The sequence below is a fragment of the Stegodyphus dumicola genome, chromosome X1, assembly GCF_044657685.1.
Source record: "Stegodyphus dumicola isolate Sdum_Otavi_A_Nest chromosome X1, ASM4465768v1".
Lineage (NCBI taxonomy): Eukaryota > Metazoa > Arthropoda > Arachnida > Araneae > Eresidae > Stegodyphus > Stegodyphus dumicola.
In genome coordinates this window covers 162803271-162826583 of record NC_140780.1, presented here as the reverse complement: position 1 = coordinate 162826583, position 23313 = coordinate 162803271, and the positions used below count along the sequence as shown (strand labels likewise).

Below are 23313 nucleotides of genomic sequence, written 5' to 3'. Positions count from 1 at the left end.
GAATATGCAGAAATACCTGTCCATGATGGAACTATTTGGAAATTGTTAAAAGCTGCTAGATAAAGATGAGTTGGCAGTTCATTCTCTGGTTCCCAGTTACCATTTTTAAAAGCTTTGTGGTTTATTTACTTTGGGGCAGAAAACTCCCATTTATTAAATAGTATTAAGTTCTAGTTAAAATTATATGAAACAATAGTAGAAACAGCCTGCGTGAGATGTCAAGTAGGATTAGTTTGCAGTAGATCAGATGTAGTGATTAATCTTAAAGACAGCAATTTTTTTTGTGCGTCGCAAAAATACCCAGGTACCTTTTTCATTGATTTGAGCTTAATCTTCAAGTGAAATATTATCCTAAAATTCTAGCTCTCAGATTTGACTTGGTTCTAAAGTCTAGCCGGTTTTAATTACAATAGAGTCCATTGAATTTCAAGTGAATGAATTAGTCAATATCTTTTTCTCCTTAGTTTTTATATTCTTGGTTTCTTCAATGTTTATTAGCCTTACATTTCAATAGACTGCTTTAAATCATTAAGTAATGCCTTAATTGAGGGACTGTATTATAGGAGTTATGTTTGATGGCATATTTAATTCATTTGAATCTGGAAATTTTTAACTGGATTAATTATCCAAAGAAAAGAGATTTTTCATCTGTTTAAATTTCTTTGTCCCATTCTGTAAACCAGATGTTGAATATGGAAGGAGTTAACCCAGTATTTTTATGACATGAATGATTTGCTGGTAAATATTACCTAAAATGGTGATATTTTTGAAAGCTTGCCTCCTGCAAGATGTAACTGGCAGTTTTCCTCGATATGCACTAAGCCAGAATTTGTTTTAGAGCTAGACTGCAGTGCACAACTTTTTCAAAAGTTTTCTCATTGTGAATAGCATAGACAGTCAAAAGAAAGGTAGAGGATGACTTAAAACTCTCCCATTAGTGTGAATGACTAAGGACTTCTGCTTTTTGGCTAACTCAATCTAACTACATGAGCAGATTCTGAAAAATTTTTCATTCCATAACTTGTCTTCCAATCTGTTATATGTTTTAGATAAATCAATAATGAAGTAGCATGTGATCTACTTACTACTTTTAGTTATATATTTCTTAGATGGTGCTACTGAAGTGCTATTTTTAAGTAAAATGTTTTAGTTCCATTCAGTTTAAATTCTTTCCAGTTTCACAGAACAAAAGCAGGAGTGACCCTTAAAAGGGCTATTTTTAGTCATTCAGCCATATACATGATGAATGTCATGCAACATGGCCAAAAAATAATCATCACATTTATGAACACACCTTTACCATGCTTCTGCAAGAAATTGTGGTAGCATTTTTTATATTGTATTCAGCATGTTTTATAGAATGTTTAGCTTCAGAATTCTTCAGTATGATTCAGTTGTTTGAGTTTAGTAGTATATGCTGAGAGTAATAAAAGAAATAATCATGACAGCAACCAATTTTATTGGCACCACCTAAAAAGTAAGTAATGAAAAGTGGTAGATTGATTACTACCACCATTACAAACTTTTATTTTATTCATGTCAAAATGATATTTCAGCTCTTATTTTTCCCACCATGATCTCTTATTTTTGTGATTTTTCTTTATCAGAAATTATTTAGAAAAGTACTGTGGTCCTGTTGGCACTACATCTCATTCATAATATTTTGTAAAAACCAACTTTAATTTGGCCATCCATTCATCAGTAGTTTCTTCAGAAACAGAATCAGTAGCTTCAGTGAGCTTTAATTTTTGCTTAACTGAAAGTTTACTCTATGCTGCCACATATAAAATTTGTTATGAAACTTTTGCTGTAAAGGAGTAACAAAAGTATGGCAAAAATCTAATGAACATTTCATATCATAAAAATAAGTCAAATAATAGACATACAATGTGCACATTAGATCAGCAAAATTTTTTGACAAGGAAAGAAAATACCCATGTTAGAAGGTCTTCTGAACCTTCTCTCCTGTAATCTAATTGCCTGATCTGACTAAGATAAGGGGGTGTAAATTCCTTATTATTTCTTATTGTTGTGAGAATGTGAAATAGAGAAAACTATTTTCTGTTCTGAATTCTTAGATAAAGAATAAAACCATTTTGTTCATTGCTTTGAATTATGTTGACTAAATTTGATACAGTCAAAAGTCCTTAATTTGGACACCTATAATCCAGAATGATCTATAATCTGGACCTCAAAGCTACAAACTTTCTGCGCATGGGTCACATTGACGCATGCGCATAAGACCTTTTTGGCTGCGAATATGCGTGTGCGCTTGCGCATAATACGTTTACGCATGTGGGTTTAATGTATAATGGCCAGTATAAGCTAAGCTAAAATTATTTAATTCAGTTAATTTTGCAGACTGCGTTGTTCCTTAATCTTTGAATTGGATCCGGCTTATTATTGTTTGCAGACTGTTAGAGCAATTTTTTAAAAGTAAGCTTGAACTTTCGATTATGTCAAATAGAATTTCCAATATATATTTACTAATATGTAAAGGATCTACAAAGCGAAAGTATGTTTCGAAGTCCATTAAACAAAAAGTGGAATTGCTGCAAAAAATGGATAAAGGCATATCCTTCATTTCTCTAAACATTCCGAAATCTGTTTATCAATTTCACGCTCCTCTGCGGCAGGTGTGTGGCGGGGAATGCCACGGCGCACAATGAATTGGAAGTTGATCTGTCAGCACTATCGTTATCTTCAGGGCAGATGTTTTTATTTTATTTGGCTTATAATTCCTTACTAAATGTAGTATTTCATCTCGATGTACTCCGTCTTTGATATGATTTAAATCAAATTCCTCGTCATTATAATTCCCTTCCGATAGTGAAGAAAGTGACGCAGAGGTTATTGAAAACGAAAAAATTTTGATTGACAAATTAGTCGGTATTCTCGACACAGCAATTATAGGACTTGAACAGCGGAACTTTGTAACTGAAGAAAAAATTATGTCTGTTTATAGAATTAAAGAGAAAGTATTATCACATAAAATGAAGCAACTTAAACAACTTACATTGAAAGAAATGTTTAATAAAGTATACAAATAAATATTAAGCCTTTTTTTTTTTTTTTTTTTTTTTTTTTTTTGTAAATTTTGATACCCTTTAGATCATAATTGTTCTTTATTTCATAAATTACGGTTTCATATTTTTAATTTTATAATTTCTGCATGCTATCTTACCAGATTTAAACTGATGATCTATAATCCGGAAAAACTGATAATCCGGAATCGCCGAAGTCTCGACTGTTACAAATAACTTTTATTTGTGATTATATTTCCCATTTGTATTTTACAACATGTGTGGCAACACACTTTTTATATTTTTCTCTTGGCAACGTTTTTTTAGTTGTTGTCACTGTTTTACTTTAGCATGTAGAATTTACTGTACTTGTGCCATTTTGTGTTTCAATATATGTTAATTTAGATGAATCTCTGCTTATTTATTTGTCTCCATTCCTAACGTTAGACTTCATTGAGGCACATATCCCATTCTCTCCCAGACTGATGAAGTCCATAAAGGCTTCTCTTTAGCAAGCAAACTTCTCTGTGTGTTTTCTCATGCAGACTCATGGGTGGCTGTTCCATGAAAATTGTCTCACTCAATCTTCCATTTAAATAGGCTGCAGTAATATCAAGTTGATGAACCTGCCAGTCTTGCTCAACTGAGAATGCTAATAAAGTTCTAATTGATTTTGTTTTTATTACAGGAGAAAACGTCTCTTTGTAGTCAATTCCTTCGACTTGGGTGTAGCCAACTAAACGAGCTTTATATCTTTCCACTTGTCCATCTTTGTTAAGTTTTCTCTTGAAGACCCACTTATATTTCACAACTTTCCTTCCCTCTGGCCTAGGCACTATGTCCCAAGTTTCATTTCGTTTCAAATTTTCCAACTCTTCTTCCATGGCTAACTTCCATTTTTCTGCATCTGGACTAGTTAATGCCTCTTCTAAAGTTTCAGGATCATTCTGGAAAGCTTTTTTGGGTGTTGAGCCTTCATATTTCTGTTTCTCGAATTGTCAGCTGCACTGCATTCCACTTGTAATTCCATTTATTTCTGGAGGATTTTCTTCATAAATCTCTGAATTTTCTCCATGGTATAATCCTTTGTCCACTTAGGCGCTGAAATTTGTCTTCTGGGTCGAGTCTCCTTTTCTGGTATATCCTCCACCTTCTTCTTTTCCTGTTGAGGGCCTTCGTCTATTACTTTATTTTCCACTTCATCATCTTGAGATGAATTTCTTCCAGAAACTTGTTGTGGGTGCAATGTTATACTGTTTCCAGTCATGGAAGGTTTCTCTTCAAATATGACATCTTGGGAACAGATTACTGTACTGGTTTCTTTGATGTAAATGCGGTACTTTTCATCTCCATCATACCCAAGGATAGCCTTTAGTTGCCCTTTTGTCCATCTTTCTCCTCTTCTGAACTGGGATATGAGTATAGCAAGTCGATCCAATGATGCGCATGTGTTTTATTCTGGGTTTCTTTCCCATCCATAATTCATAAGAGCTTGAATTAGGAACTGAAGACTTGCCTGTCCTATTCAATATATAAATTGAAGTACTGACTAACTCTGCCCATAGGAAAGCTGGAAAGTCCACTTCCTCATTTGAGTATTTGAGAGTTCTGGCCATTTGTAGGACTGTTCTGTTCTCTCGTTCAGCACTGCCATTTTGTTCTGGTGTATATGGAGCTGTGAGCCTCTGGGAGATTCCATGCTTGTTCAAGATCTTGCGAACGGCTTGGTTGTCAAATTCTCCACCATTGTCACTGAGCATTTCTTTAACCGTATGCCCTAAGTTCTTAGCGTGAGCTATGAAATTTTCAAGCACATCCTTTACTTCTGATTTGTGTTTTAAGAAAAACAGTATCGAAATTTGGTGTAGGCATCTTTGAAGATTGCAAAGTAACGGTATTTCCTAAATGACTGATCAAATGGCCCACAAATATCTGTCAAGAACAATTCTCCAGCTTTTGTAACCGCTTTCCTGGTTCCAAACTTTAAACGGTGGGATTTTCCGTATACACAAGCTTCACATAATTTCATATCAGACTTAATCTTAATATTCAACTCTTTCTCTACAATGGCCTTTACATGCTTTTTATCTTGGTGACTCCATCGTTCATGATAAAGTTGGAGAGTTGATTCATTATTCTCAGTCATGTTGATGTCAATGTGAGTTTCAGGAACTAAGGTCTTCATCACGGCTTTGAAGAGACCCCCACCAGCATTTCTTGTTCCATGCAGAACTATTTCACCATCTATTTTTAAATAGCAGTCCTTAAATGTTGATTCAAACACACTGTTTTGATTTCTATCTTGAGATGCTAACACAGAAAATAGATTTTTACATATTTCTGGAACATACCAGACATTTTCAAGATTTTTGATTTGATTCATCCCATTTACAATGGTCATTATCTTGATGGTGCCTTTTCCAATTGCTGGTAATGACTTTCCATTTGCCACAGTGATGCTATAAGGAAGCTTAAATCTTTTGAAGTCTATAAAGTAGTGCCTGTTATTGACGACATGCTTCGAGGCCCCATTATCAATAAACCAATCATCAGAATTCGTTTCTGCAGAAAATATTGTATCATCTACAGCTAGAAGTGTCATATTTGCAGCAACACTGTTTTTACTTCCCTTGTTCAGCGCTATATGTAGACTGGGTTTCGGCGGTTTTCCATCAGCTATCCATTTCTTGCATGTTCTGACCCAATGTCCTCTCTGGTGGCAATAATTACACTTGCCATTGTTTTTCTTGTTAATAGATGATTTCCGCTTAAATTCCGGATTTGCTATCAATGCTTCCTGATCTAAAGTTTCTAAACAATTTGGATCTTTCCTTAATTCTCTTTCATGGGTGCACAATTGTGTGGTTAATTCATCTAAAGTTCTCTTTTCATCACTAAGAAGTAACCAACTCGATTTGAAAGTACGATAACTGGGAGGAAGAGTATCCAATATTTTACAAATCAACAGCATTTCTGGCAGTCTGTTTTCTTCCTTATTTTCAAGCCCACTGTTCAGTTCATTCCATAGATTTTTCAATTTTGAGAAATGAGCTGCCATATCATCATTTGACCAACTGAATTTGAAGAACTGTAAACATATGTTATAAAGTTGGTTATCGGACGAATCTTCGAATACTTTGTGAAGTTCTAGCCAAATGTCTCTTGCGCTGTCAAATCTCATTACCTTTTGTAAAGTGTCTTTAGTCATGGAGTTCGTAAGAACCATCATAGTGCAATTATTTGCTTTATTAAAAACCTTCATATCATCTCTAAATCTCTTTCGAATCTCTTCGGCGGCCGCATGATCAGGCTCCTCTGGCTTCTTCAGTTTTCCTTCCACGACTTCTAAAGCGTTTTCGTGATAATTTAATACGAACTTAATTCTATATTTCCAAATAGGCCAATCACTTTTTCCGCATAACGGCTGAACCAATATCTTTGCAGCTTCCATTTTTGCGAACTAATTTGCCAACTCACGTAAGGCTTAAGAACTGCCGTGTTAGGCTTACGGACTGCCGGTAATGTTTATCTCCACTTTGCTCATAAATTTCCCCGCACAGTTATATCATGCTGGGCCCATAACCTGATGAAGTCTAATGTTAGGAATTGAGTCTGGATTAACGACTTTTGACTGTATAGAATTTATCAGGTGATAAATAAGAAATGCCTAGAAATTTATTAATAACAAATTTTGGTACTTTTCCGTTTTGCTGGCGCAGGCGATAAAGTTGATTGTTTCTTTCAATACTGTCATACAATTGCATAGAATTTTAAACAGATAGTTCAATTTTATGCCTTAAAGCCATTCGCGGTAATTAAGTCAATTAGGATGCAATCACCCCGATGGCAAAAATATAGAAAAGGCAAAGTCAAGGATTAAATTCATCAATTCTAAGGAGGTTGCAGTAGCGAAGTAAAGCACTGCGATTTTACATAACTTCTGAGTAAGTTATTAGTACGAATTCAAATAATTATTGCATTTAAACTTTTATTCCAAATTAAGTTTTGAAGTTAATGTAGATAGTTACTGAGAGAATTAGATTTTTGTATCGTAGTTTACGTGACATGAGAAAACTTGGGGTCACGTGATGGGAACAGGCGAATCCGGATGTTGAACCATCAAAGCATAGTAAATTCTAAAATTAATGTTATTTTACAAATTTATTGGCTTTATACAAAATTTCAAATGATATTAAAATGTTTATGCCTCCAAAATAAAAAATTCCGCAAAGTCTGCTTGGCGAGATTTGCGCCGTCGAAACGGAAAAGTACCCAAATTTTGAATTTCTTTTGTTTAAGTAATTTTTTACTTTATTATCAAAATATAATTGCCTTAAACATTTTCCTAATCAAAATTTTATTTTTATTTATTGTTAAAAAAATTATTTTATTCAAGTTTCTTATGATAGAAGCTACTTTATAATACATTATTATAACACATAGTTTACTTCAACACATTGTTCATGTTCCCCCCCATACAACTATCAATGTAATTCTCTTTGTTCACTAATAGCTAGCCATCTGTTTGTAAGTCTGATTCTATCTGTTTTCTAAGAAATTTTACTTTTCAATGAAACTTTACATTGTTTCTTTATCATGAAGTTTTATATCTTGCTTTTTCAAATTAACCAGAACAAATGGAAGTTAAGTTACAGAATACAATTTGCATTTTGATATTTTTTAAGCATAATCCTAGAAAAGAATAAAATATCTGAATTATATGAATTTTTTTTTCTTTTTAATTAATTTTTTCCATGCTTAACTCATTAACTGCCAAAACTACAAGGAATGATTCTTTTCTCGTGAAAATAATAACAAATATTAAATTAAGCACTTATACCATAAATTTACATTGAAAATATAAAATATGCTCTTACATGTGGAAAAAGTGAGTGTTGGGTTTGTGCAACATCAGCGGAATAAGACTACGGATGTGTGGTTACTTTTTAAACTTTTTCGTATGACTACCACTATTTTTAGAAGGCCGTAACTAACTTCTTACGTGAATTTCAACTTCCCCAGCAGAGTCATAGCTAGGGTTTTCAGCGCCCAGGGACAACTGAACATTTCGCACCCCCTACTGCTTGCCAAGGATGGAAAACTTTAATTCTAAAATGTCGTAACATCAGTTTGGCGCCCGTTGGATTCTGCGCCCGGGGACAGATGCCCCCTTGCCCCCCTCTAGCTACGCCCCTGCCCAGCAGTATCATTTGTTAAATATCATTATCATTATTTAAAACATTGGCATTCCCTTCTTCTTCTTCACTAGCTTCTGCAATTTCTGGGAAAACAACAACATCAGTTTCATTGTGGTCATTATTAACATTATCATCATCTGTTTCTTCATCAAAACATCTTTGAAAGGCTTCTTCTAATGTAACATACCTCGTTCTAGGCATTTTTAAAGCAGCCAGAACATCGAAAGGAATGAGCAAAAAAGGAGATTACCCGTTTCACACTGACGTTGCATCAGCGCAACACGTGTTTTCCCTTCCATCCCAACACAAATATAAACATCTGATTGATGTAATATTCTGATACAGTCAAAAGTCGTTAATCCGGACTCGTCGGGACTTCCGCGATTCCGGATTATTGATTTTTCCGGCTTATAGATCAGTTTAAATCTGGTAAGATGGCATGCAGAAATTATAAAATTAAAAATATGAAACCGTAATTTATGAAATAAAGAACAATTATGATCTAAAGGGTATCAAAATTTACAAAAAAAGAAAAGCTTAATATTTATTTGTTTACTTTATTAAACATTCTTTCAATGTAAGTTGTTTAAGTTGCTTCGTTTTTCATGTGATAATATATTTTCTTTAATTCTATAAACAGACATAATTTCTTGTTCAGTTACAAAGTTCCGCTGTTCAAGTCCTATAATTGCTGTGTCGAGAATACCGACTAATTTGTCAATCGAAATTTTTTCGTTTTCAATAACCTCTGTCATTTTCTTCGCTATCGGAAGCGAATTATAATGATGAGGAATTTAAATTAATTAATTTGATTTAAATCATATCAAAGATGGAGTACATCGAGATGAAATACTACATTTAGTAAGGAATTATAAGCCAAATAAAATAAAACATCTGCCCTGAAGATAAGGATAGTGCTGACAGATCAACTTCGAATTCATAGTGTGCCGCTGTGTTAAAGATAAACAAAGTTTAGATAAACAAACGTTAAAGTTTAGATAAACAATGGATATACCTTTATCCATTTTTTGCAGCAATTCTACTTTTTGTTTAATGGACTTCGAAACATACTTTCGCTTTGTGGATCCTTTACATATTAGTAAATATATATCAGAAATTCTATTTGACATAATAGAAAGTTCAAGCATACTTTTAAAAAATTGCTCTAACAGTCTGCAAAAAATAATAAGCCGAATCCAATTCAAAGATTAAGGAACAACGCAATCTGCAACATTAACTGAATTAGATAATTTTAGCTTAGCTTATACTGTCCGCTATACATTAAACACACATTCGTAAACGTATTTTGTGCACACGAATATTCGCAGCCGCGACACATGCGCAGAAAGTTTGTAGCTTTCCAGGTCCAGATTGTAGATCATTTCAGATTATGAGTGTCCGAACTAACGACTTTTGACTGTAAACGGTGACCTTGACTAAAAACAGATCACTCATAAAGATGGCGATTCTTTCATTAAATAGTTTCGGCAAAAATACACGGTTGAAAAGTTTGCTTTTAAAGTACGAGATTAATTGTTATAAACAAAATGATTGTTGAAGGCAAAAATTTTTTTACAGAAATAATCTTCATAATATTGCCTACACAAAATCATCTGCTGGTATAAAATATCTTAGGTAGTTATATTATATACACATTTGACCGTTGATTCAACAAAACACCAGCGGCTAATGGGTTAAATGATGAATACTTGTATTAAGGCGGGGGGACTGCCTAGTTGTTCAGAGTGTAAAAATTGTATTAACACTTGAGGTATATTGCCATGAAAAATGTTAGTCTCTGATTATGTTAACCAACTTTAGTGATGATATACAATTTGTCTTTGCTTCTTGACTGTAAAAATTTTATTGACTATTACAGTAAATTTAAAGTCATTTGAAATATTTCAAAAAAACATGAAAGATATCTTTTCTCAAGTAATCTCTTATTTTTCTTTTTTCTTAACCAAATGTAGTCTATTTTACTGTTAAATGCCATTTATATTATTTTATTTCATATCTTGTTAGTTAAAAATTATAAATTTCACACAAATATAACTTAACAAATATGCATTCCCGAATTAAACTTCCAGCAAAAACTGAGTTGTCATTAACCCTTTCGTGAGCCGTGGGAAGATTACTTCCCACCTACATGATCCTGGGAAATACACCTGTGGGAAGCGCAAAACCCACTGTAATATATTGGCTTTGGTATTATAACGTTGGGAACTATTCCCACTTCAGTATTGTGCTACCATCTGTGTTCAATCTATTGAAAACAGAATTACCACATTTGTTTTGAAAGTTTGAACGCGTTGTGTGAGATCTGTTCCACTGAGACACCTGTTTTGATTTGCATTGCTATACGATTCTGCAACAAATGTAAGTAAAACACTGTTTTATTATAATAACCTCTTATTTTGTATATTTCTGCAGTAACTATCTAATATTGAATAATAAATAATGGATGAAAATGCTATTGCATTGTGTATAAAAGCCACATGCAATAGGTATGTTGGAAAAATTGTAATAGTTTTGAAAATACATTTGAAAATATCATTCAATTCTACTAAGAAAGAAAAGGATTATTTTGGCATGATTTTTACCGAGGAAATTTTACAGAATATTGTTGACGAAACTCATATGCAAAGCAGCCTAAGAAAAGGAAGAGATTGGGTCATACCACAAAAAACATTATCCTGAACTGGAAAGAAATCACATCAGAAGAATTGAAAGCATGGGTAGGTATACATATACTAATGAGCATACATCAATTGTCTGAGCTGAAAACCTACTGGAGCGCAGATCCTATTCTCAATGTTCAATCTGTAGCAAGAATAATAATCTCAAAGAGGTTCAAAAAAGTAACTGAGACTTTACATGTAAAGGATAACAGCACAAATCCATGTGGGCAACTTGGGCATGATAAACTCGATAAAGTCAAACCAAACCTCTCACAGCTCAATGATTCCATACCTAAAGTCTACGAACCTTTGTCAACATTATGAATAGATGAATGTATGATAGCTTTCAAAGGGAGAACTTCATTGAAGCAATATATGCCAATGAAGCCTATAAAAAGAGGTTACAAGGTGTGGTGTTTAGCAGACTCTAAGACTGGATATATTCAAAAATTTGAAATTTATTGTGGAAAAGAAACTTCTGATAATAAGGATAAAATATGGAGCTTAGGAAAAACAAACTAAACTAACGGAAGATGTGAAACAGACAGGTCATCTTATAGCCTATGATAATTATTTGACATTTTTTAGGCTTGCAAAAAGTCTACTTATAAGTGGTCTGTTTCCTGTGGGGACTGTGAGGCTGCAAAGGAAGGATCTTCCACCAATGCTGAAGGCTAATAACAAACTACAAAGAGGGGAATCAATGTTCCTAACTAAGGAAGGTGTTGCTGCAATAAAGTGGATGGACAAAAAGGCTGTTACATTGTTGACTACTGCACACAATTCAACGATTATTACATCTGTAAATTGTACACAAAAGGATGGTACTAAAACAGAAGTACCTTGCTCTAAAGCTGTTGCCGTATATAACGATATCATGGGAGGGGTTAATTGCTTCGATCAAAGAAAAGAAAGATACCAAATAGGAGAAAGATCTGTAGAATGGTGGCATCGTATTTTTTATTTTCTTATTGATCTTGGCATCGTAAATAATTTTATACTGTGGCAAGTAAACAAGAGAAACAGAAGTTTAGACCAGCTAACATACCATATAGCATTAGCTCGTCAACTAATAGATGGATATTCCTCGAAAAAGGAAAGGCCGTCCTGCTAGCTTCCAAGCAAAAAGGTGTGCAGTGCCAGATGATATACGCTTAGCCAATGTGGGAAATCATAAGCCAAAGATGGTTTCCAACTATAGACAATGTAGGAAATGTAGCACAAAGGCCCAAGAAAAGAGGACCCGCTATATGTGTGCAGTATGTGATGTACCCTTGTGCATTGCATCATGTTTCTCATCTTTTCACGGCAAATAATCGCCTTTAAATTGAATTTTCTCTATGACAATAAAAGGTCCCGTGGGAAGTATACTTCCCACCCCTAGAATTTAAATGTAAACAAAAAATTTGGCAAAATAAAATATATTTCCTTAAATGCTATTGTTTAGTTGATAATAAAACATAAAAAAAGGGGAGAAATTCAAAAGAGAAATAAATGGCCCACGAAAGGGTTAATACACTACAAAGTCTTTAATCGGGACTTCGGCGATTCTGGATTAGGGGTTTTTCCGAATTGTAGATCATTAATTTAAGTCTGGTAAGATGGCATGCAGAAATCATAAAGTTAAAAATATGAAACCGTAATTTATGAAATAAAGAGCAATTATGATCTAAAGGGTATCCAAATTTACAAAAAAAAAAAAAAAAAAAAGCTTAATATTTATTTGTTTACTTTATTAAACATTTCTTTCAACGCGCGCATGCGTAAAGCATACATTACACATAGTCGGAATTAGAAAAATGCAAAATTTTATTTGATGTGTATTCGTGATATTTATAATGATCAGGAATTTGATTTAAATCATATCAAAGACGGAATACATCGAGATCAAATACTACATTTAGTAAGGAATTATAAGCCAAATAAAATTAAAACATCTGCCCTGAAGATGAGGATAGTGCTGACAGATCAACTTCTAGTTCATTGCGTGCCGCAACATCCCCCCCCCTTCCGCAGAGCATCGTGAAATTGATAAACAGATTTCGGAATGGTTAGAGAAACAAAGGATATGCCTTTATCCATTTTTTGTAGCAATTTCACTTTTTGTTTGATGGCCATTGAAACATGCTTTCGCTTTGTAGATCCTTTGGCAGCTCCAGAATTGGAAACTCTTTTTGACATAATCGAAAGTTCAAGCTTACTTTTTATAAAATTGCTCTAACAGTCTGCAAAAAATAATAAGCCGGATCCAATTAGAAGATTAAGGAACAATGCAATCTGCAACATTCACTGAAATAGATATAGATAATTTTAGCCTAGCTTATACCATCCATTATACATTAAATGCGCATGCGTAAAGGTATTGTGCACGCATGCATAAACGCATTATGCATTTACATATGCGTAGAAAGTTTGTAGCTTTGAGGTCCAGATTATAGATCATTCCGGATTATGGACGTCTGGATTAAAAGTTAAAGACTCTAGTTAAAGACTTTGTACTGTATATGATCATATATTCAACTGTAAAAATGTGGAAGCCTAGTTTTTTGTTTTCCAATTGCTTGATATATTTTTCACTTTTGGTGGAAACTAGACCTGTGAGTTGGCTGTCATTTCTGAAATGTATAGAGAAGCAATGGCAGAGTTCTATTTATAAAATGCTTAGAAAAATGAATTAAATTAATCTAAATTTTATTATGTGCACATTTAGTAGTAAGAAAAAGAAAATACATATTATAGACTTCAAAATCTGTAACTGTTAATTTTAATCTTTAATTAAACTTCCATTTTCAATAGAATATTTTGTTATGCTTTTTGGAAGGAAATTGACTAAGTTATTTTTGTACATTTCTTATGTTGCTATTAGATCTATTAGGGACAACCAGTCGTTTAAAGCAACTCTTGTGCCGGTTTTACACAGTTTTTTAAAGCTTTTCTATATATACTTTTCTCTAGTGTTGCCATGTTAAAGGCACCGTAATAGATAATCTATTCTAGATTTTCAAAATATTTTTTATGTTTGATACTAGCCTTAGTTTTTTTAACCTTTGTGTGTATGATCTTAAGTGACAATCAAGTCAGATGGGAAATAAAAATTTATCACAGAAAGTAACAAATGCACTGTGTGAAAGCCCAAGTTCTGAGTCTTTTGATATATATAAAATCACAAAAGGTCGGCAGTTCCCGGGCATCAGTGTTAATTAATCTTGAAAACTGAAAAAACTTGAGCTTCATTGAGGCTCAAAATTATCCAAATTTTGATTATTTAACTGAACTAAAATGCATAAATATGGCAAAGTAATCTGGAAAGAAAGACTTTCTGGGAAAAAAATGGATCTTATTTATGTTACACATGAAAAAAATCTTATTCAGCTAATCCCTTTTTTATTTCTTCCAACCTTTTCTTTCTTTTCTTCTAGGAATAGAACTCTAGTCAAAATGCTAATTATTTTGTGGTTGTAGTCACGTGGCCATTGGTGCACAATATGTTAATAATAATATGCATTTTCATATCATGGTATCACATTTGACTTCAAAATAAATTCTACTGGAAAATTCTTTACTCTTCTAGGGAATGTTGACAAAAAATGTATCATACAAAAACCTTTTCTGATTCATATTTTTAGGATAATGTATCTGACGCTGTAGTTTCAAAATAAAATGCATTCATCTGTCTTCTTTGCCTTATTAAAAACTAGCATAAACTGTTGCTTCACCTTATACACCTCATTACCTTATTACAACAACAACAAAAATCTCCTAATAATAAAAGTCAGGTGTAAACAAAAAATCTCAGGATGATTTGTAGAATCATATAAATTAAGTTTGATCTCATTGTTTCGGATTTAAAATCTGTTCATAAGCTTTTTTTGTTAATCATGTTAAACATTAATGATAAGAATTATAAAAGTAATGTCAAATACCTGTTTTATTGCTTTTAAAATTCCAGTTTTCTTTCTTTGTAATTTATTTCTGGGTATTTTGAAAGTTTTTTTACATTTCAGTAAACAAGCACAAGGTACATGGGATCATGAACGGCCTTATTATGAGAGGGAAGAGTACAAGGAATATATCTATCGATCTAAAAAAAAATACCCGGCAAACATTACTTATCGTATAAAAAACATCTGGATTGTAATGGGCTGTTTTGTACTTGTAATTATTGGCTTAAGCTTATATTACTTTGCTTACAGGTAAGTAAGAATGAAGTTTTTAAAATTTTTATTGAATATACACTAATGTTTTTTAAAATTGCAACATCATGAAGGAATTATGAAAACTGAACCAAACTTACAGGAAATGTTAAGTGAGGTAAGACATGCAAATGATTAGAATTACAAAGTGATTGTGGATGCATAAAATGAGAACCACGTGCTTGTTCCATGTATTTAAAGGACTGTAAAGTTGCATTGAAATCTTTTTATCATCCTGTCTCTACAGTGAGTTATTAGTGATCAATGTGCCTTGTCAACAGTGGAGGGTGCCATACCAACAACTAATGGATATCGAATGAGGCCATATCATTGGTATGCGAGAAGGTGGACTTTCATATCGACCAGTCGCAGCATGCACTACAACATAATGCCACAACAGGGATGCGTGTTTAGAAGAAATGGACAGAAGAGAACCAAACAAGGCAAAATCCTGGCAGTAAGGCATGCAGTGGCATGGGACAACAGACACTTTATCAGCATGGTTGTGACGGATCATACAGCATGCTCTTGTATGTTACCACAACGTTAGAGCATGGCTACGGGTGTTGTGCTGTCTAGCTCCATGGCTCATCGCTGTCTGCTGCAGCATGAACTGTGTGCTAGGGTTCCTCTATGCAAGATTCCCCTGTCGCTGAATCACAGATGCCTCAAACTTCCATGAATATGGCAACACAGTGCTTGGCGTGCCATATGGCAACAAATTGTTTTCTCCAATGAATCTTGCTGCAATCTGGAGGACAGTTATGGAGGATTATATGTCAGATGTTACAGAAGGGAATGTCTGCTCCCACAGTGTGTTATCCAGCATCATGCCACACAAATGGCTGGTGTCATGGTGTGGGAAGGTATTAGGTATAATTGTTGATTCCATCTTGTGCAGATTGTGGGCAACCTCAACAGTGATCACTACATAAGGAAAGTTCTGGAGACAGAGGCCTTCCTCATTCTTCCACGCATTCTGGGCACTGTATTTCAGCAATTTAATGCTCATGCACATGTTTCTGAGACTGCACAAGCCATCTTTAGGGCCACAGCAGGTTTCCCTTCTTCCGTGGCCTGCTTATTCCCCAGATATGTTGTGTATTGAGAATGTCTAATATTTCATTGGTTGACAACTCGTGTAGGTGGTGGGGCACACACTAAGACTGAGCTTTGGTGTCGAAGCCATATGGAATGCCATTCCCCAGGATTACATTCAGAACCTGTATGATTCAATGACATGACATGTACAGGCTCTCATCGCACAGTATTGCGGACACACAAAGTACTTATTTACATTCGTTTTTCTTTTTTATCTTGTAAATTTGATCCTTTATATATATCACTGTCAATAATATGTGGAATAAATTTCATTCATTTCCAACAGTTCCTTCATGGTGTTGCATTTTTCATAAACATTAGTGTATTCTATTAAATCATTAAAATCTGTTTGAATAGGTTTACTATTTTAAATTATCAATTTATTGTATTTAATAAAATTTTAAAAGCATCAGCTGAATATTAATTTTATACTCAGATGTCTTTCATCACAGTGATTTATACTTAGTTGCCTTATAGTTTTATGTTTGTATTAAGGTAAATTTTTGTACATATATGTAAATACTCTTTGTTTCCTTCTAGTTATGCCACTAGTTACACATTACATAAAGTAGATCAAAGAAGTAAACGAATTAGTGAACAGTATAATGATACTCGAAAGGATGCTTTGTGAGTAATAATTATGATTTTTACACTAAACCATTTATTAAATTATTATATCTGTTTTAAAATGCTACAATAATTTTAAAGCTGTATTTTTAAAATATTATTATTAAAATTCATTGTGAAGATTTTGACTTTGTACTGATGGATGTTTACATAATTTTACAGTGAAAACTAATTTTATTGATGAACTGTTGACAATAAGTTAACACTTCTTTTGTGTTTGAGAGTTACATAAAAACTCAGAGTTATATTAGGAACTACAGGGGTTGGACAAAAATATGGAGACACCTTTAAAAAAACATGTTTCTTTGCTTAATATGGTGTAGGAAACCCGTTGGCATCCAAAACAGCTTGCAGTCTTCTCGGAATGGATAAATACAGTTCCTGTATGTGTGCCAAGGGAATATTATACCATTCTTCCTGCAAAAGAGTGGCAAGTTCAGATAACGATGTTGGCGGTGGATAACGAGAACGCACTTTCCGTTCCAATGTAGACCACAAAAGTTCGATAATATTCAGGTCTGGTGACTGTGGTGGCCAGGGGAGATGGGACAACTCATCCTCGTGCTCAGAAAACCAGTCCTGGACAGTGTGAGCTGTGTGAACAGGGGCTTTGTCGTCTTGGAAGACACCATCACCATCGGGAAACAAAGTTTGTACCATGGGATGAACTTGATCGTCCAAAATGTTCACATAGTCTTGGCAGTCATGTGCCCTGACACAGTTATCATGGGGCTAGCAGAGAACCACGATATGGCTGCCCAAACCATAACAGAACCCCCGCCATGTTTTACTCTTGGCAACAAGCAGTCTGTATTATAGGCTTGAGATGGCGTTCTCCAGACGTAAACTCGGCCAGAAGTGGGAAACAATGTGAAAGAAAACTCATCAGACCATATTACTCGCTTCCACTGCTCTATAGTCCAGGCTTTATGACTTAAACACCACCTTTTCCTGTTACGGGCATTAGCATCACTGATGAATGGCTTCTCAATTGCAGCACGGCCAGCAATTCCCTGTTTATGAAGCTCCCTTCTAATTGTTTTGGTACTCACAGGGTTCGGTAACACAACATTCATTTCAGCAGTAACTTTTGCAGCTGTGGTCTTCTTATTTTTCGTCACAATTGCCCTTAATGATCGTCTGTCACGATCACTCAGGACACACTTTCGTCCGCGCTGTGATTTAGCAGATGATGTTTTTCCGCTTTTCAAATATGCGGAATAAATCTTCGATACAATACCTCTTGAAACACTACCTTGCTTAGGGAAGCACCTACCATACGTGCTCCAACAATTTGCCCACGTTCGAAGTCTTTTAACTCTGACATAATGCAATGACAACCTCACATAACAGTACTCCGACAACAACTGATCTGTTTAACACATTTACGAAGTTGTATAGGTGGCGTCAGTAGTCAAAAACGCCAGCGCCACCTACATATTTCATTAAAATCAATCTTTCTTTTCAAACATGCATTTCACAAGGTGTTTCCATATTTTTGTCCATCCACTGTATATATTAGTCTTAAAATGAAATATGCATGATAAGGTTCATTTACTATAAGGAAATTAGTATCACTGTTTGCAGACGTTCTTTCATCACAGTGACTTACTACTAGCATAGTCATTATGGAGAAAGGTGGGGTTTATTTTGTTTTAAATGTGTTATCTTTTACTGTTTTCTTTTGATTTAACTCCCTGAGCAACTTTTTTTTTTTAGAATCACTCATTAAATTTTGTTTTTATCTTACTTTATATAATAATTTACTGAAATGTTGGCTTTTTTTTAAAAGCATTGTATCATACAAGTGATTTTTACGTCTTTAAAGCAAATAAAAAAAAATTAAAAAGAAAAAAAAAAAGATTAACGAGCAAAATAACATGCAAACTGCAAGATAATTTTATGCCTGGGTAAAAGAAATGATGAACATATATTTTATTAGATGAAATGAACATATCAATGAACAAAATGAGCATATATTTTATTAGATAATAATTAGACCATGTCCTTATTTTTTCTTAAAAATTATTTCAAAGGATTTAATTATCCTGTTATACATATGAAGAACTTTAAAAAATAAAAGAATTTCTTAGTAGCTTACAGACAATGAAATTTTTATTTCAAATTTCTCTTGGGGCTTAAATTTACAGCAGTTTTTAACAAAAACAATCACTAGTTTTCAAACTGTGTGTTTTATTCATATAATGTTGATCAGATCTGGTATCCGTTTATCTGTGCATTGTTTTGCAGTATATTATCTATATTTTGTAAGACTCATATTAATTTTATTTTTGCTACATTTTATGTTCATTGTTAATATTTATGACGTACCTAGAAAATGTGAATGATCAGTAATTAAAAATTTTTAAGTAATTTCTGGTGCCTGCTTATCTGTGTATTGTTTTGCAATACAGTATCTTTATTTTGCAAGATGCAGATTATTTTTGTTTTTGCTGCATTTTATATTCATTGTTAATATTTATGACATACCTAGAAAATGTGAATGATCAGTAATTAGAAATTTTAAAGCAATTTCTGGTATTAAAAAATGCAATAATCTATAAATCCATAATAGAAGATATACTTAGTTTTATAATAGTAATTCTAAGAGCTGTTATCGAGAAAGTAAAACTTTAAGACGTAATGGACAGTATTTTGAATTATTTGATTAAAAAATTCCTTACTTAACCATTAAATGCCATATTGATCACTAGGGATTGGCCTTAGACTAAGAAAATATGCTTGGTAAAAAAGCTTTTAGGATAATGGTACTTTTAGTGTACTTTATTTTATGAAAGACTATTTTGTTATAGTTATCTGTGCTGTTTTTGTTTTCTTTTATATTTTAGGCATATTGGGAAAGACGAACAAGTTGAGAAACTTAGGAGGAAATGGAATTTATAATTAAAACTGCATTTTAGAAAATTTTGGACATTAACAAATATCATTTGAGTTGTAGAGAAATGGCATACTGATAAATCAGACAAATCAGATTTTGTGTGTGCAGTCTAAAGCACTAAAAAGCTCCAAAATTCAGTTGATGATAGATGTTTTTTAACAAATGAGGTTCTGAAAACTAAAATTACTGTTAAAAGATGCCACTTGGAAAAGAGATTGAACTTCAATTTTATTGCCTTTCATGCTTTTCAGTTAGTCATGAAAAAATTATGAAGTACTTTGTTGAGGCAAAGAGACCTTGTTAATGTATTCTTATCATGCCATGAGTATTTTATTTTTAAATTATTTTAAAACTGGAACATTATCTTGTGCTACCTTGGCTGATATGTAATATATTTTAAAATATATTTATTTTTTCAAAATGTTGATGCTGTCAGTTTCTTTTTATATTACATCTTTCCCTTAAAATAAACATCTGCATAGTTAGACTAAGATAATTAAAAAATATTATTCAGTTTTTTTCTTATTTTCATGGACTTTAAGCAATTTAAATATAATTTACACTATAAATTGTGGACTTTATTTGCTTTGTAAGACTCAAATTTTGGCTTGTTTATTGGAATGTGACAAAGCCTATTAGAGCTATCTGCCTAAGGGGAGAGATGCCTTTCTTGAGGATTTTTAAGGAAAACTGTCTTGTACTTACCTTGTGCATAAGAAAAACAGAGCTGCAGCCAGCCCACTTCCCTAGATGTAAACCTAGGATGAACAGGCAGCACTTGGCTGCTGGTGGGGACAAGGTAATGTATGAAATGTACAGAGTAGAAATAAATCGGTTTGTTTTTTATCTGTACTTGTATTGCTTTAAAAACATTCCCCCCTTTTATTGCTATAACATCCTTTCTACAAATGTAGTTGAACAGAAGCTTGTACAGTTAAAGTGCTCTGTAATTACACTCGTCTTAAACTCCAATATTCATCTTCAATTTAAGTGTAACTAGTTCTATAATTTATTTATGCATTATTATCAAATGCTGCTGTATTTAATATCATCTTTGCGTGAAGATATTGGTAGTATAGAAGACTGTGCTATTCTGCTTCTCGTGATAACAACTACTCCAACTAATGAGACACAAAGAACACCAAAAAGCATTACAAGACCTACTGCACTCCATGCCCTGGATGTTATTTTTTCAGCAGAAGTGTCTTCTTGTGGAATTTCAGCATGTAAATTTTGAATATCATCTAAATCTGGTAATAGAAGAATCCAAAATTCAATTTCATTTCTTCTGTAACCTGTTTTTGGTACTACTGTTTTAGAAATTTCTGCATAGTTCATTTGATTATGATTGCCAAATTGCTTCCATTTTAGTTCCAGTGGCAAAAATCTGAAAGTAGATAACAGTTTCCTAGAATAATAAATAGTAAAAGTAAATAAATAAGCTAAAAAGTAAAAGTAAATTTAAAATAGTAATAGTAAAAAGTTTCTTATGCAATTAAAAAAATCATTTACACAACATGATTAATCAGATCATTAGTTATGTAGTAAATTTTTAACAGTTAGTAACTGTTTCAGAAGTCAAACAGCAAAAATCAGCGTTAATTCACAAAATTTTCACAGGACTAGTTTCGATGGTTTTAGCGAACCATCATCTTCAGCTGCAAAACCGCAAATGAACAAGATAGGAAATAATGTTTAGATAAGATAACAAAGCCTGGACAAGAATAAGCAAGTGGCGCCATCTATTGGCGAAACCAGAACTAAAACATAATTTCTCTAAAAGCCGAAGGCAAATTTGGATTGGAATTAGGATCGTTAACTAGAACAGAAAGATTTTTATGAATGTGAAATGCCTCTAGAAAATCCAGTTCTCCAATGGAAGATGTTTTTTGAATAATTTTGGCAGCAGAAAAAATTGAAAGTGTGATTTTCGGACCAACAATGTTGAGCAACAGAAGACTTCTGTGTTTCCTTTTTTCTAACATATGCCTCATGTTCTTTGACGCGAAATTTTAAGGCTCTCTTAGTTTGGCCAATGTAAATTAAACCGCACTGGCAAGGAATCCTATAAATACCCCAGGAATTCATATCCGGAATGGGGTCCTTGAGTATAGAAGTTGGAATTTTATTGATGGGAGAATAAACAACCCGAAAGTTAAATTTCTGCAAAATATGTGCAACTTTATAGCTAATTGATGGAAAGAAGGGAATGACAACAGAATTTTTATAATCTCCTAAAATAAGAGTGTGGCTTTTAGTGTGTTGAGATGAGAATTTTTTAACTGCTTGATTAATAATGTTGGGTGAAAAGCCCCTGTCAATAGCTATTGCTTTTAAATAATTTAGTTCTTCATCAAGGGCTAGTTTGGAGGAGCAAACTTGAAGAGCACGGAAAACATAGGAATAAAATGAAGCTAACTTTTGTTTAGTCGGATGACATGATTTAAAGTGTGGTGGAAGGCAAACCGATGAAGGTTTACAGTAAACTGTAGTACTGAAGTTGGATGTGTTACGTGTGACCAGAATGTCGAGAAATTCGCAACAGATGGGATAAGCGAATGTTTTAAGTTATCCCATCTGTTGCGAATTGTGCCAGATTATATGCTCTTCCCAAAATTCATAAAAGTGGTATTCCTTTCCGCCCTTTTGTATCAAATTTAGGTACTGCCTCGTATCCATTAGCTAAATATTTAGTTTCTAGATTTTCCACTCTATTAGACAATAACATTTACACCATAAAAAATTCAATAGAGTTTGTAAAAAAGGTTAAAAACATTTCTCCTCGTAATTTACTCATGGTTTCTTTTGATGTAAAATCATTATTCACCAATGTCCCAGTGGAGGGTGCATTAAGATGTCTAGAAACCAGACTTCGCGAATTTCATTTCTCTTGCATCGAAATTGATGAGCTAATTTCTCTCACTCAACTCTGTTTGAAACAAACACATTTTGTTTTCCAAAATAAATATTACAAGCAAACTGAGGGATTAGCCATGGGAAGCCCCCTCAGTCCCATCCTGGCTGATATCTACATGCATTATTATGAATCAAAATTGTTTGAAACTTTAAACTTCCCGGCATGGTTCCACTACGTAGACGATACTTTTACCCTGTTTGAAGGTAATAAAGATGATTTAAATAGAGTTCTTTCAACAATGAATTCTATTGATCCTGCTATTCAGTTCACTTTTGAACTTGAGACTTGCAATTCTCTTCCGTTTCTCGACATTCTGGTCACACGTAACACATCCAACTTCAGTACTACAGTTTACCGTAAACCTTCATCGGTTTGCCTTCCACCACACTTTAAATCATGTCATCCGACTAAACAAAAGTTAGCTTCATTTTATTCCTATGTTTTCCGTGCTCTTCAAGTTTGCTCCTCCAAACTAGCCCTTGATGAAGAACTAAATTATTTAAAAGCAATAGCTATTGACAGGGGCTTTTCACCCAACATTATTAATCAAGCAGTTAAAAAATTCTCATCTCAACACACTAAAAGCCACACACTTATTTTAGGAGATTATAAAAATTCTGTTGTCATTCCTTCTTTCCATCAATTAGCTATAAAGTTGCACATATTTTGCAGAA

General features: G+C 33.5%; 2 protein-coding genes across 4 annotated transcripts in view; one reads left to right on the top strand and one right to left on the bottom strand.

Annotated features, from left to right (window-relative positions):
* LOC118182938 (dnaJ homolog subfamily C member 4-like) overlaps positions 1–20147 on the top strand; it is a 28081-nt gene extending 7934 nt beyond the window's left edge. Inside the window, exons 4-6 of the mRNA XM_035352321.2 lie at positions 14907–15095; positions 16737–16823; positions 19673–20147. Coding sequence (XP_035208212.1) covers positions 14907–15095; positions 16737–16823; positions 19673–19727 — 331 coding nt within the window. The 3' untranslated portion in view covers positions 19728–20147. The remainder of the gene's footprint in view (positions 1–14906; positions 15096–16736; positions 16824–19672) is intronic.
* A 146-nt stretch (positions 20148–20293) lies between these two features.
* Positions 20294–23313, bottom strand: part of LOC118182558 (carboxylic ester hydrolase-like) — a 94363-nt gene continuing 91343 nt past the window's right edge. For 2 of the 3 annotated variants that reach the window (XM_085808449.1, XM_085808447.1), the window contains one exon: positions 20294–21130. In XM_085808449.1, coding sequence (XP_085664575.1) covers positions 20749–21130 — 382 coding nt within the window. In that variant the 3' untranslated portion in view covers positions 20294–20748. The remainder of the gene's footprint in view (positions 21131–23313) is intronic. The other variant, XM_085808448.1, reaches the window with a different exon arrangement.